Source organism: Mobula birostris, chromosome 6, assembly GCF_030028105.1.
Source record: "Mobula birostris isolate sMobBir1 chromosome 6, sMobBir1.hap1, whole genome shotgun sequence".
NCBI classification, from domain to species: domain Eukaryota; kingdom Metazoa; phylum Chordata; class Chondrichthyes; order Myliobatiformes; family Myliobatidae; genus Mobula; species Mobula birostris.
Window position 1 is genome coordinate 97,398,218 of NC_092375.1, and position 15,878 is coordinate 97,414,095.

The 15,878-nt window shown below is 48.2% G+C and overlaps 1 protein-coding gene across 5 annotated transcripts in view; it reads right to left on the reverse strand.

Moving 5' to 3' along the window:
• LOC140199215 (phosphorylase b kinase regulatory subunit alpha, liver isoform-like) overlaps positions 1 to 15,878 on the reverse strand; it is a 213,253-nt gene that overhangs the window by 105,072 nt on the left and 92,303 nt on the right. For all 5 annotated transcript variants that reach the window (XM_072260901.1, XM_072260902.1, XM_072260903.1 and 2 more), the window contains exons 12-14: positions 8,539 to 8,634; positions 7,440 to 7,547; positions 5,829 to 5,907 (exon numbers count right to left, since the gene is read on the reverse strand). In XM_072260901.1, the coding sequence (XP_072117002.1) occupies positions 5,829 to 5,907; positions 7,440 to 7,547; positions 8,539 to 8,634 (283 nt within the window). The remainder of the gene's footprint in view (positions 1 to 5,828; positions 5,908 to 7,439; positions 7,548 to 8,538; positions 8,635 to 15,878) is intronic.

The following is a 15,878-nucleotide window of genomic DNA, read 5'->3' on the forward strand; positions in this document are numbered from 1 at the left end:
CTAAGAAATCGCAAGGGTAAAAGGACCCTGATGGCAGTTATTTATAGGCCTCCAAACAGCTGCAGTGATGTGGACTACAAATTACAACAGGAAATAGAAAAGGCTTCTCAGAAGGGCAGTGTTATGATAATTGTGGGGGATTTTAACATGCGAGTAGATTGGGAAAATCAGGTCAGCAATGGATCTCAAGAGAGAGAATTTGTAGAATGTCTGCGAGGTGGCTTTTTAGAACAGCTTGTTGTTGAGCCCACTAGGGGATCGGCTGTACTGGATTGGGTATTGTGTAATGAACCGGAGGTGATTAGAGAGATTGAGGTGAAGGAACTCTTAGGAGGCAGTGATCATAACATGATTGAGTTCACTGTGAAATTTGAAAAAGAGAAGCCGAAATCTGATGTGTCGGTATTTCAGTGGAGTAAAGGAAATTATAGTGGTATGAGAGAGGAACTGGCCAAAGCTGACTGAAAAGGGACACTGGCGGGAAAGACGGCAGAGCAGCAGTGGCTGGAGTTTATGTGAGAAGTGAGGAAGGTGCAAGACAGGTATATTCCAAAAAAGAAGAAATTTTCGAATGGAAAAAGGATGCAACCGTGGCTGACAAGAGAAGTCAAAGCCAAAGTTAAAACAAAGGAGAGGGCATACAAGGAAGCAAAAATTATTGGGAAGACAGAGAATTGGGAAGTTTTTAAAAGCTTACGAAAGGAAACTAAGAAGGTCATTACGAGGGAAAAGATTAACTATGAAAGGAAGCTAGCAAATAATATCAAAGAGGATACTAAAAGCTTTTTCAAGTATATAAAGAATAAAAGACAGGTGAGAGTAGATATAGGACTGATAGAAAATGATGCTGGAGAAATTGTAATGGGAGATAAGGAGATGGCAGAGGAACTGAACGAGTATTTTGCATCAGTCTTCACTGAGGAAGACATCAGCAGTATACTGGACACTCAAGGGTGGCAGGGAAGAGAAGTGTGTGCAGTCACAATTACGACAGAGAAGGTACTCAGGAAGCTGAATAGTCTAACGGTAGATAAATCTCCCGGACTAGATGGAATGCACCCTTGTGTTCTGAAGGAAGTAGCTGTGGAGATTGCAGAGGCGTTAGCGTTGATCTTTCAAAAGTCGATAGATTCTGGCATGGTTCCGGAGGACTGGAAGATTGCAAATGTCACTCCGCTATTTAAGAAGGGGGCAAGGAAGCAAAAAGGAAATTATAGACCTGTTAGCTTGATATCGGTGGTTGGGAAGTTGTTGGGAGTCGATTGTCAAGGATGAGATAACAGAGTACCTGGAGGCATATGACAAGATAGGCAGAACTCAGCATGGTTTCCTTAAAGGAAAATCCTGCCTGACAAACCTATTGCAATTTTTTGATGAAATTACTAGTAAGCTAGACAAGGGAGATGCAGTGGATGTTGTGTATTTGGATTTTCAGAAGGCCTTTGACAAGGTGCCACACCTGAGGCTGTTTAACAAGATAAGAGTCCATGGAATTACGGGAAAGTTACATACGTGGATAGAGTGTTGGCTGATTGGCAGGAAACAGAGAGTGGGAATAAAGGGATCCTATTCTGGTTGGCTGCCGGTTACCAGTGGTGTTCCACAGGAGTTCGTGTTGGGGCCGCTTCTTTTTACATTGTACATCAACGATTTGGATTATGGAATGGATGGTTTTGTGGCTAAGTCTGCTGATGATAAGAAGATAGGTGGAGGGGCCGGTAGTGCTGAGGAAACGGAGAGTCTGCAGAGAGACTTGGATAGATTGGAAGAATGGGCAAAGAAGTGGCAAATGAAGTACAATGTTAGAAAGTGTATGGTTATGCACTTTGGCAGAAAAAATAAACGGGCAGACTATTATTTAAATGGGGAAAGAATTCAAAGTTCTGAGATGCAACGGGACTTGGGAGTCCTCGTACAGGATACCCTTAAGTTTAACCTCCAGGTTGAATCGGTGGTGAAGAAGGCGAATGCAATATAGGCTTTCATTTCTAGAGGAATAGAGTAGAGCAGCAGGGACGTGATGTTGAGGCTCTATAAGGCACTGATAAGACCTCACTTGGAGTACTGTGGGCAGTTTTGGGCTCCTTACTTAAGAAAGGATGTGCTGACATTGGAGATGGTACAGAGAAGATTCACTAGAATGATTCCGGGAAGGAGAGGGTTAACATATGAGGAACGTTTGTCCACTCTGGGACTGTATTCCTTGGAGTTTAGAAGAATGAAGGGGACCTCATAAAAACATTTCGAATGTTGAAAGGCATGGACAGAGTGGATGTGGCAAAGTTGTTTCCCATGATGGGGGAGTCTAGTACGAGAGGGCATGACTTAAGGATTGAAGGGTGTCCATTCAGAACAGAAAGACGAAGAAATTATTTTAGCCAGAGGATGGTGAATCTATGGAATTTGTTGCCACAGGCAGCGGTGGAGGCCAAGTCATTGGCTGTATTTAAGATAGAGATTGATAGGTATCTGAGTAGCCAGGGCATCAAAGGTTAAGGTGAGAAGGCGAGGGAGTGGGACTAAATGGGAGAATGGATCAGCTCATGATAAAATGGTGGAGCAGACTTGATGGGCTGAATGGCCGACATCTGCTCCTTTGTCTTATGGTCTTATACAAGACCCTGGTCAGACCCCACTTGGTGTACTGTGCTCAGTTCTGGTCGCCTCACTACAAGAAGGATGTGGAAGCCATAGAAAGGGTGTAGAGGATATTTACAAGGATGTTGCCTGGATTGGGGAGCATGCCTTATGAAGACAGGTTGAGTGAACTCGGCCTTTTCTCCTTGGAGCAACGGAGGATGAGAGGTGACCTGATAGAGGTGTATAAGATGATGCGAGGCATTGATCGTATGGATAGTCAGAGGCTTTTTCCCAGGGCTAAAATGGCTGCCACAAGAGGGCACAGGTTTAAGGTGCTTGGGAGTAGGTACAGAGGAGATGTCAGGGGTAAGTTTTTTTACTCAGAGAGTGGTGAGTGCGTGGAATGGGCTGCCGGCGATGGTGGTGGAGGCAGATACAATAGGGTCTTTTAAGTGACTTTTGGACAGGTACATGGAGCTTAGAAAAATAGAGGGCTACAGGTAACCCTAATAATTTCTAAGGTAGGGACATTTTCAGCACAACTTTGTGGGCCGGAGGGCTGGTATTGTGCTGTAGGTTTTCTATGTTTCTATGAAATATTTCCTAAAGAAAGGACTTATACATTAAGTTTTCTCAATTATTTTCCATTTGAGAGAAATACAGCGCATGAGATCATCGAATTTGGAATAAGCCTCTCTGCAGCAGAACAGATTAACATTTAATGGCATCTTCAAAATCGCTCAACGTTTTTTGGGATTACAGTTTTGCTTTTCTAGTTCTCTTCATCCTACCCTAACCATTTCATCCTCTTCCAATCACCCCCTTTATCCTGCACTGATCACCGGTAGCTTATTGTTGTCTATGGTCAGGGCTTCAATCCTCCCACACTCAACGTTTCACAGATACTGCCCTGTGGTAGGAAGCAGTTTCCACTGTCGATGCTGAGCTCCAGCTGGGCAGGAATTTTAAGCTGCAGTCAGAAAATAGCACCAGATGACATAATATTTCATTCACTGAACAGATATTTGACCAGTGGCATCTGTTTCTCCAGCTCCAGTCCATCAACAGAATCGTTTCAGCCTGGGCTCATCCTTCTGCTCAAACAGCAAACGTCCTTTGTTCTTGCACTGCCCAGCCCGATTCTCTATTCTTTACCCAGTACACCCCTTCCCGCTCTTCCACCTGACAGGTCCTTGATCAGCCCGATTCTCTATTCTTTACCCAGTACACCCCTTCCCGCTCTTCCACCTGACAGGTCCTTGATCAGCCCGATTCTCTATTCTTTACCCAGTACACCCCTTCCCGCTCTTCCACCTGACAGGTCCTTGATCAGCCCGATTCTCTATTCTTTACCCAGTACACCCCTTCCCGCTCTTCCACCTGACAGGTCCTTGATCAGCCCGATTCTCTATTCTTTACCCAGTACACCCCTTCCCGCTCTTCCACCTGACAGGTCCTTGATCAGCCCGATTCTCTATTCTTTACCCAGTACACCCCTTCCCGCTCTTCCACCTGACAGGTCCTTGATCAGCCCGATTCTCTATTCTTTACCCAGTACACCCCTTCCCACTCTTCCACCTGACAGGTCCTTGATCAGCATTCCAAAATCTTCATTCAAATTTCCTTCAGCCCGATTCTCTATTCTTTACCCAGTACACCCCTTCCCGCTCTTCCACCTGACAGGCCTTTGATCAGCATTCCAAAATCTTCATTCAAATTTCCTTCAGCCAAACTACACCTTTAGCTACCGTGCATTGCTCTGAATTTTTCAACCCATTTATCTATGCTGGACATCTCTCTCCAAAAGCACTCTTAAACCTAGGGTACAACAGGTTCTGGTACATCGAATATAGAACAGTACAGCACAGTTACAGACATTCGGCCCACAATGTGTCTAACTAATTACATTAGTAATTAAATGCCTAACTGAAGTAATCTCTTCTGCATTCACGGCCCATCTGAGGGCCTCATAAACACCTTAAGTACCTCTATCACATTCATCTCCACCATCATCCCTACAGACAAGCACCCACAACTCTCTACGTAAAAATCTTGCGTGTTCATCTCCTTTCAGCTTAACTCCTATCATGTTAAATGTGTCTCCTATAGTATTAGAAACCTGAACCCTGGGGAAAAAAAGACACCATCTGTGCCTGTCATAATCTTATAAACTTGCATCAAGTCTCCCCTTAGCCTCTGCTACATCAAGCTGATCCACCCTCTCCTCATAGCACATACCCTCAAACCTAGGCAGCACCCTGACAAGCCTCTGCTATACCCCCTCCAATACTCAACATCCTTCCTACTATACAGCAATCAAAACTCAATACAGGTGTCACAACCAGAGTTTGATAAAGCAGCAACATTATCAGACATTCCTCTGGTGTCACAACCAGAGTTTGATAATGCAGCAACATAACACCTCGATTCAATGCTTTGACTAATAAAGGGAAGCAAGCCACTTGCCTTCTCTACCAGCCTTTCTGTGCAGCCACTTTCAGGGACTTAGGCCCCAAGATCTGCCTGTACATCGACACTTACAGTGGTTTTACCATGAACAGTGTAATGCCCCTTTACAAGTGATCTCCCAGAGTTCCACACTTCCTTGTGCTTCTGTTTACCTCTGTCTCCTCCTTCACCCACCCCACCCCACCCCTGGCTCCACCTGCCTTTCCCTCACCCCTCCATATCACCTACCTGCCTCTGTCTCCTACTCCAGCCCTCCCACAACCCACTTGCCCATCATCCGTCACCCCTTCTCTGTCCACCTGTCACCTACTGGTCCCTGTCACCCCTTTCCCTCTCCCCCTTACATAGCCATCTCCCTCTCCACTCAGCCCCTGATGCAAGATCTTGACCTAAAACCACAGCAACTCCTGATGCTGCTTGACCTGCTGAGTTCCTCCAGCAAATTATGTGACTTTTTTTTTGGTAAACCCTTGGTCGTCTTCCTGCTCAGTAGCTTTAGCATTTGCCTCACCATGAAATGTTTTCTTTAGAGATACATAGGGAGCACAAGTGATTGCTGTTGTCACTGGGGCACCATAATATTCAGGTATGGAACTTGGGCCATGCTTAAAAATTTTCATCAGAGATTGACAAACATTATATTTTTAACAATTTCTCCAGAAAAGGAGAGCTTAATAAGGAAAACAAAATATATATCTTTTTCTTTTTAGCAAAACTATAGCAACGTCAAGATTATGTATCGGAGAATAGAGTTCTGATGGTGAGCATATTTCACGGACCTTGGACAACAACATCAGGCCTGCTAATGGTAGAAAGTCTTCGATTTAACGGATCAATTTCTCCAGGAGCTAGAAATCCCTGCAAAACAGATGGTGACCAAATGAATGGTAGAAGTCAATCAACATTGCCTCATGGCAAGCAAGTTGTATCTTCCATGCTACTGGGGGGGGGGGGGGGGGGTGTTGCTATGCATCAGCAAAGCTGCTGCAAGTTAAGTTTCACATTGTACCTGTCTCTACATGCACTTGTGCAAATGACAATAGACTCCACTTTGACTTTCCTAATGCGATGTTATGCTCTCAGGTTGATGACAATGAGATTAGCCTTCTGTAGGCAATAGGGAGAAACGATAAAGTCCGTGGGGAAGTTTTGCAGGTTTTATTAAAACGATCTCTGCATCAATCACCTGCATTGCACCTTCTCTGTAACTACAACACTACATTCTGCATTCTAGTACTACCTTTCCCTCTGTACTATCTTCATGTACTGATGTATGGAATGGCATGGACAACATTTTTTACTGCATCTTGATACGTGAGACAATAATACACCTGTTATCAGCTTGATCAATATGAAACTTGGGCATAAACAGCAGCACTTGATAGTAAAAAGTCCTGTCTCACAGGATTCATACCATTTTTAAAGGCAGCTGTCAGTTTGTACTTGGCCACAATTCTTATCTACCTGCATCTTCAGAAATCTACAAGAAAGAAGTGTGTAGAATCAGTGACTGTCAGCTTGTGGTGGATTGAAGATTGGCTAAATGTTCCCTGGCAAAGGATTTTAGAGGATGCAGGACTGCCTGAAGGCTTCAGGTGTCTCCCACTTTTCACTACACTAATAATTGAAGTACAGGTGTTGGAGAATGATTCTCAAGGTTGTGGAGAAGGAGATGGAGAGATAGCACTAAGGATATGGACTTCTGGGGGAAAATGGGGTCCAGTTTTTCAAATTATGTTCTATTTGAAAAATTGTCTCATACACTAGAACTTTACTGAAGAGAGCTGGAGTGTTGAGTGTTGATAGCAACAGATTTGAACTTTTCAATGCTTCAATTTTAAAGGTATGCAACTATACTCACGAAACAGAAGCATGGGAAGATGTATTTATTTTATTCCGAGCACAGTGATTACAGCTGTACTCTCTCAAAACATCTGAAAGACTGTAGTGTACTGACGGAGGGGTAGCAAGAGCAGAGCTGCAAGCTGATATTAATGACGCATCCTGCTGTTATAAAATTATTGAACAGTCCCCAATAATATAAACATCATGACCCTTGCACCTTATTGTTTGCCTGCTCTTCATTTTCTTTGTAACTGTAACATTCGGCATTCTGTGATTTCTTTTCCCTTGTTCTACTTCGATCTACTTATGTGATGAAATGATCTGTCTGGATGGCGTGCAAAACTAACTTTTCACTGTAACACAATATATATGATAACTAACAAAAGCAATTATAAAGAATAAAATCATGTTTGATTCTGAGCTGAACAGCTAAAGGCTACTTCAATTAATCCATTTATGAAACACAAGGTGCACTACAGATTTGTCCTTTAGAAAAAAAGAGTGAAAGTACCTCACCAATATCACTAAACAGAAAAACTGCATACCTCAGAGAGGAGATTCCCAAGGATATACAAAGATTGTCCCCACATATGAGGCAATTTTCCTTTTGCAATTCTGTCCACAGAATGTGGGTTCTTGTATTCCTCATCCACCTGGCAACAAAGATGGTTGGTAATTATACTGTAACTCATGCCCAAACTGAAAGTTCAGAACTACCAAACCATATTATGTGTAACTATCAATAACGCCTAATGAACCGTGAAACAGCAGCAGTTTTAACAAGTGCCTAGTAACATTGTGGAGACATCCATCTGGCAATCATTCAGAGTTTCCTCTGCAAACCTTCTGTTTTCCATGTTAAACGCTAAACCCCTAATTCCATAGAAAGGTGGATATCAATTGCAAAGGGTGGAATGGTTTAACAGTCGATCTATCACCAACAAATCAAAGTATTTACTGACTAAACGATACAGGGCGGAGTCAGCCCTCCGGCCCTTTCAGCCAGGCCAACCTAGCAACACCCAACAAACCCAATTAACCTTAATCTAATCAGGGACAATGTACAATGACCAGTTAACCTACCGTCTTTGGACTGTGGAAGGAAACTGGAGGACCTGGAGAAAACCCACCCATTCAATGGGAAGCAATATTAATAATAATGTAATAATTATTATAACCAAAACAGTAAAGGAGTTCTGCATAACACACTCATTTTATCAGACGTAACATCAGATCATCAGAGAGTTAAAGGGCAAAAGTTTAGGGGTAACATGAGGGGGAACTTCTTTACTCAGAGTGGTAGCTGAGTGGAATGAGCTTCCAACAGAAGTGGTTGAGACAAGTTCGATGTTGTCATTTAAAAGGTAAATTGGATAGATATATGGACAGGAAAGGAATGGAGAGTTATGGGCTGAGTGTAGGTCGGTGGGACTAGGTGAGAGTAAGAGTTCGGCACGGACTAGAAGGGCCAAGATAGCCTGTTTCTGTGCTGTAATTGTTATATGGTTATATCAATTGACTAAATTACACATCCATCCATAACTGTCAATTCAGACTGCAAACTTTCTTGGCAATAATGTTGTAAACTTGTTCAGTAAGATCATTTGCTCTGAGCTTTAGATTGGTAATGAAGGCATTGCAAACCTTTTCAGCAGGAACAGCGTACAGTTCTGGTATTAGCCGTATGCCATTCTGTTCCCTTATAAGAGTTTCTTCCAGGGCTTCTTTGTACTCTTCAACCTGTAACCATGTAAAAGAGAGTACTTATGGTGCCATATCACCCTTCCTGAACTGCTCCACAGCTTACCCAGTACTTCTACTGCACTCCTTCCTACAGTATTAAAATGGAAATTCTTTAATTTGTGGCACTGGAGTATAGGACTTCCATGCACAGAATAAATGTACATTTTAAAGCTATATGTGAGGTGGGGAATAGGTTTGCCACAATGAAAAGCAATTCTATCAAATGTCATGGACTCACTAATAGAAGAGTGAAGAAGCACAGAAGAACGAAGCTCATTCTGTGCTTGCTCCACTGCAAATTTTAGAACCGATATATTAACGGGTTGTCCCATGGAGGGGCCAACGCACAGGATCAGAAAAAGCTGCAGAGGCTTGTAAACTCAGCTAGTTCCATCACAGGCCCTTGCCTCCGCACCATCGAGGACATCTTCAAATGGCGATAACTCCAGAAACCAATATTCATCAGTAAGGACTAGATTGGGTGGATGTGGAGAGGATGTTTCCTATGGTGGGGGTATCCAGAACTAGAGGGCACAGCCTCAAATTTGAGGGCGACCTTTTATGTTTGAGAAAGAAGATAAGGAGGAATTTCTTTTAGCCAGAGAAGGGCAAATCTGTTGAATGCTCTGCCACAGTGAGTGGAGGCCAAGTCAGTGGGTATACTTAAGGCGGAAGTTGATCATTTCCTGATCAGTCAGGGCATCAAAGGATATGGTGAGAAGGCAGGTGTATGAGGTTGAGTGGTTTCCGGGATCAGCCATGATTGAATGGCAGAGTAGAGTCGACGGGCTGAATGGCCTAATTCTGCTTCTATGTCTTATGGTCTTATGGACCCTGATTATCCAGGACAAGCCCTCTTCTCATTGCTACCATCAGGGAGTATGTGCTTGAAAACAAACACTCAACATTTTAGGAACAGCTACTTCCCCACTGCCATCAGATTTCTGAATGGTCCATGAACCCATGAAAACTGCCTCATTTTTTTGTTCTCTTTTTTGCGCGATGTATTTTCTAACTCACTGTAATTTACAGTGATTTGATGTATTTTCCTGTGCTTCTGCCGCAAAACAACAAATGTCATAACATGTGTCAATTACAATAAACTCATCTGATCTGATCTGCTATCCCCCTCTGTTGTTTCTGATCTGATCTGCTATCCCCCGTCATGTCTGATCTGATCTGCTATCCTCCTCTGTTGTTTCTGACCTGATCTGATCTGCTATCTCCCGTCGTGTCTGATCTGATATCGCCCTCTGTTCTGTCTGACCTGATCTGATCTGCTATCCCCCGTCGTGTCTGATCTGATCTGCTATCCCCCTCTGTTGTGTCTGACCTGATCTGATCTGCTATCCCCCGTCGTGTCTGATCTGATATCCCCCTCTGTTGTTTCTGACCTGATCTGATATCCCCCGTCGTGTCTGATCTGATATCCCCCTCTGTTGTTTCTGACCTGATCTGATCTGCTATCCCCCGTCGTGTCTGATCTGATCTGCTATCCCCCTCTGTTGTGTCTGACCTGATCTGATCTGCTATCCCCCGTCGTGTCTGATCTGATATCCCCCTCTGTTGTTTCTGACCTGATCTGATCTGCTATCCCCCGTCGTGTCTGATCTGATCTGCTAACCCCCTCTGTTGTGCCTGACCTGATCTGATATCCCCCTGTCGTGTCTGACCTGATCTGCTATCCCCCCGTCGTGTCTGATCTGATTTGCTATCACCTTCTGTCGTGTCTGATCTGATCTGATCTGTTATCACCCTCTGTCATGTCTGAAGCACTTTTCCCCTGGAACATTAAGTCGTCAGTCCTGCATAATTCACTAGCTTGTGCTGTTTTCCTCTGAGAAGTCATTCCTCACAGTATCGAAAACAATATGCCTGAATGACGACAAAGGACTCATGAACTAACTGCCTGCACTTCCTGCTCTGCTTTTACGGCCAGCCATCTCCTCTCTTGCTGCATAACCCACTCGCTGAACAGTTACTGCATTCCAAAAGCTCCACAGCATCAGTGAAATATCGAATGAATGCAAGTGGAAGCACAGACATTACTGCTGTCACATGGAAAAGACCGTATGTGAAGAGATTGGTGTTGCTAAAAATGAACAGGTAGTATACTGACTGACCTCTACCTTGCTGAGGGCAGGCGGCAACTCTCGGACACCTCCTCATACCTACCCCTCGAAGGGGACCCTCCTCCGGACCATCATATCAGACCTCATCAACTCTGGAGAACTCCTACCCACTGACACCAAACTCGTAGTCCCCTTACCCTGCACTGTCTGATTCTACCCCTACCCAAGATCCACAAACCTGACTGTCCCGGTAGGCCTACTGTCTCCGCCTGCTCCTGCCCCACTGAACTCGTGTCCTCATTCCTCGATTCTGCTCAGTTCCCCCTTTGGTTCAGTCTCTTCCCACCCACATCCGCGACACTTCTCATGTTCTCCATCCCCTCAGTAACTTTCCATTCCCTGGCCCTGACCGCCTCATTTCATCATGGATGTCCAGTCCCAATACACTGAATACCCCATTTAGGCCTTGAAACTCTCCACTTCTGTATCAATGAAAGAACCAACTGGGTCCCCTCCACCACCAGCCTCTTCTGTCTGGCAGAACTGGTCACCACCCTCGACAACGAACGCAGAACCGGTCCCCACCCTCGACAATGGTCACGGAACCGGTCCCCACCCTCAACAACAACCACGGAACCGGTCACCACCCTCGACAACGAACGCAGAACTGGTCCCCACCCTCAACAATGGTCACGGAACCGGTCCCCGCCCTCGACAACGACCACGGAACCGGTCACCACCCTCGACAACGAACGCAGAACTGGTCCCCACCCTCAACAACGGTCACGGAACCGGTCCCCGCCCTCGACAACGACCACGGAACCGGTCCCCACCCTCGACAGGGATCGCAGAACCGGTCCCCACCCTCGACACGGATCACAGAACCAGTCCCCACCCTCGACACGGATCACAGAACCATTCCCCGCCCTCGGCGGCGACCGAGGAGCCGGTCCCCGCCCTCGGTGGCGACCACGGAACCGGTCCCCACTCTCAACGGCGATCATGGAACCGGTCCCCACCCTCAACGACGACCACAAAACTGGTCCCCACCCTCGACAGCGACCACGGAACCGGTCCCCACCCTCGACACGGATCACAGAACCATTCCCCGCCCTCGGTGGCGACCACGGAACCGGTCCTCACTCTCAACGACGACCACAAAACTGGTCCCCACCCTCGACGACGATCACCAAACCGGTCCCCACCCTCGACAGCGACCACGGAACCGGTCCCCACCCTCGACAATGACCACAGATCCGATCCCCACCCACGACAACGATCACGGAACCGGTCCCCACCCTCGACAACGACCACAGAACTGGTCCCCACCCTCGACAACGACCACGGAACCGGTCCCCACCCTCGACAAGGATCGCAGAACCGGTCCCCACCCTCGACAATGGTCACGGAACCGGTCCCCACCCTCGACAATGACCACAGATCCGATCCCCACCCACGACAACGATCACGGAACCGGTCCCCACCCTCGACAACGACCACAGAACTGGTCCCCACCCTCGACAACGACCACGGAACCGGTCCCCACCCTCGACAGGGATCGCAGAACCGGTCCCCACCCTCGACGAGAATCACAGAACCAGTCCCCACCCTCGACACGGATCACAGAACCATTCCCCGCCCTCGGCAGCGACCGAGGAGCCGGTCCCCGCCCTCGGTGGCGACTCTGGAACCGGTCCCCACCCTCTACAGCGACCATGGAACCGGTCCCCACCCTCAACGACGACCACAAAACTGGTCCCCACCCTCGACGACGATCACCAAACCGGTCCCCACCCTCAGCAGCGACCACAGAACCGGTCCCCACCCTCGACAACGAACACAGAACCAATCCCCACCCTCAACGGCGATCACGGAACCGGTCCCACCCTCGACGACGATCACCAAACCGGTCCCCACCCTCAACAGGGATCACAGAACCGGTCCCCACCCTCGGCAGCGACCACGGAACCAGTCCCCACCCTCGACAGGGATCGCAGAACCGGTCCCCACCCTCGACGAGAATCACAGAACCAGTCCCCACCCTCGACACGGATCACAGAACCATTCCCCGCCCTCGGCGGCGACCGAGGAGCCGGTCCCCGCCCTCGGTGGCGACTCTAGAACCGGTCCCCACCCTCTACAGCGACCATGGAACCGGTCCCCACCCTCAACGACGACCACAAAACTGGTCCCCACCCTCAACAGTGACCACGGAACCGGTCCCCACCCTCGACACGGATCACAGAACCATTCCCCGCCCTCGGTGGCGACCACGGAACCGGTCCCCACCCTCAACGACGACCACAAAACTGGTCCCCACCCTCGACGACGATCACCAAACCGGTCCCCACCCTCGGCAGCGACCACGGAACCGGTCCCCACCCTCGACAATGAACGCAGAACCGGTCCCCACCCTCGACGACGAACGCAGAACCAGTCCCTACCCTCAACGACGACCACAAAACTGGTCCCCACCCTCGACGACGACCACAAAACTGGTCCCCACCCTCGACAGGGATCACAGAACCGGTCCCCACCCTCGACAACGAGCACAGAACCAATCCCCACCCTCGACAGGGATCACAGAACCGGTCCCCACCCTCGACAGGGATCACAGAACCAGTCCCCACCCTCGGCGGTAACCACAGAACCGGTCCCCACCCTCAACAGGGATCACAGAACCGGTCCCCACCCTCCGCAGCGACCATGGAACCGGTCCCCACCCTCGACGACGATCACCAACCCGGTCCCCACCCTCGACAACGATCACCAAACCGGTCCCCACCCTCGACAGGGATCACAGAACCAATCCCCACCCTCGACAACGATCACCAAACCGGTCCCCACCCTCGACAGGGATCACAGAACCGGTCCCCACCCTCGACAACGATCACCAAACCGGTCCCCACACTCGACAGGGATCACAGAACCGGTCCCCACCCTCCGCAGCGATAATGGAACCAGTCCCCACCCTCGACGACGATCACCAACCCGGTCCCCACCCTCAACAGGGATCACAGAACCGGTCCCCACCCTCGACAACGAACGCAGAATTGGTCCCCACCCTCGACAACGAGCACAGAACCAATCCCCACCCTCGACAGGGATCATGGAACCGGTCCCCACCCTCGACGACGATCACCAAACCGGTCCCCACCCTCAACAGGGATCACAGAACCGGTCCCCACCCTCGACGACGATCACCAAACCGGTCCCCACCCTCAACAATGATCACCAAACTGGTCCCCACCCTCAACGATGAGCACAGAACCGCTCCCCACCCTCGGCAGTGACCACAGAACCGGTCCCCACCCTCGACGTCGACCACAAAACTGGTCCCCACCCTCAACGACGATCCCTTTGGCTCCTCCCATTTCTCCAGATTCGAAGTGCAGCTATGGGTTCCTGCATGGGACCCAGCTATGCCGACCTCTTCATTGGTTACATAGAATAATTCAGGTTCCAAGCTTTCCCTCGTAATGCTCCCAACTCTTACTCCGCTACACTGATGACTTCATGCACCCATGCTGAGCTCTTCAATTTCATCAACTTTGCCTCCAACTTTCACCCTGCCCATAAATTCACTTTCCCTACTTCTGACACCCCTCTCCCCTTTCTTGATCTCTCTGTCTCCACCTGTGGAGACAAACTATCACTCGACACCTTTTATAAACCTACCAATGCCCACAGTTATTGTGACTATACCATTTCCCAACCTGTCTCCAATAAAAATGCCATTACCTTTCCTCAGTTCCTTCATCCTCCACATAAGTTCCCTGAACACGACTTTCCTTTTCAGGGCAGAAGAGGGTTTCCCTTTCTCCTTCATTACAGCTGTTGTCACCCACAAAACCACAACCTCCCGAATACCCGTGGTCACCCCTTCACACCGATAGAGATCCACATGTCGTTACCCACCACCCCATGGTCACACCTTCACACTGAGAGAGATCCTCTTGTCGTTACTCACCACCCCATGGTCACTCCTTCACAGTGATAAGAGTTCAGCTTGTCCTTACCCACCACCCCATGGTCTCCCCTTCAAAATGATAAGAGTTCATCTTGTCCTTACCCACCACCCCATGGTCACCTCTTCACACTGATAGACTTCAACTTGTCGTTACCCACTACACAATGGTCACCCCTTCACACTGAGAGAGTTCATCTTCTCATTACCCACCACCCCACAGTCAACCCTTCACACTGATAGAGTTCATCTTGTCCTTATTACCTCCCCATGGACACCCCTTCACGCTGATAGAGATCCTCTTCTCCTTACCCACCACTCCATGGTCACCCCTTCACACTGATAGAATTCATCTTGTCTTTACTCACCACCCCACGGTCACCCCTTTGCACTGATAGAGTACATCTTGTCCTTACCCACCACACAATGGTCACCCCTTCACAGTGATAAGAGTTCATCTTGTCGTTACCATCTACCCCATGGTCACCCCTTCGCACTGATAGAGATCATCTTGTCCTCACCCACCACCCCATGGTCACCCCTTCACACTGATAGAGTTCCTCTTGTCGTTACCCACCACTCCATGGTCACCCGTTCACATTAATTGAGTTCATCTTCTCCTTACTCACCACCCCATGGTCACCCTTTCACACTGATAGATTTCACCCTGTCGTTACCCACCAACCCACAGTCAACCCTTCACACCGAGAGAGTTCATTTTGTCGTTACCCACGACCCAATGGTCATCCCTTCAGACTGAGAGAGTTCATCTCGTCCTCAACCACCACGCCATGCTCATCCCTTCACACCGACAGAGTTCATTTTGTCTTTACACACCACCCCATGGTCACCTCTTCACACCGAAAAGAGTTCACCTTGCCCTCACCAACCACCCCACGGTCACCCTTTCACACTAATACAGTTCATCTTCTCGTAACCCTCCACCCCACGGTCAGCCATACACACTGATAGAGTTCATCATTTCCTTACCCACCACCCCATGGTCACCCCTTCACTCCGATAGAGATCCTCTTGTCGTTACTCACCACCCCATGGTCACCCCTTCACTCCGATAGAGATTCTCTTGTCGTTACACACCAGCACATGGTCACCCCTTCACACTGATAAATTTCATCTTGTCGTTACCCACCACCCAATGCTCATCCCTTCAGACCGACAGAGTTCATCTTGTCCTTACCCAC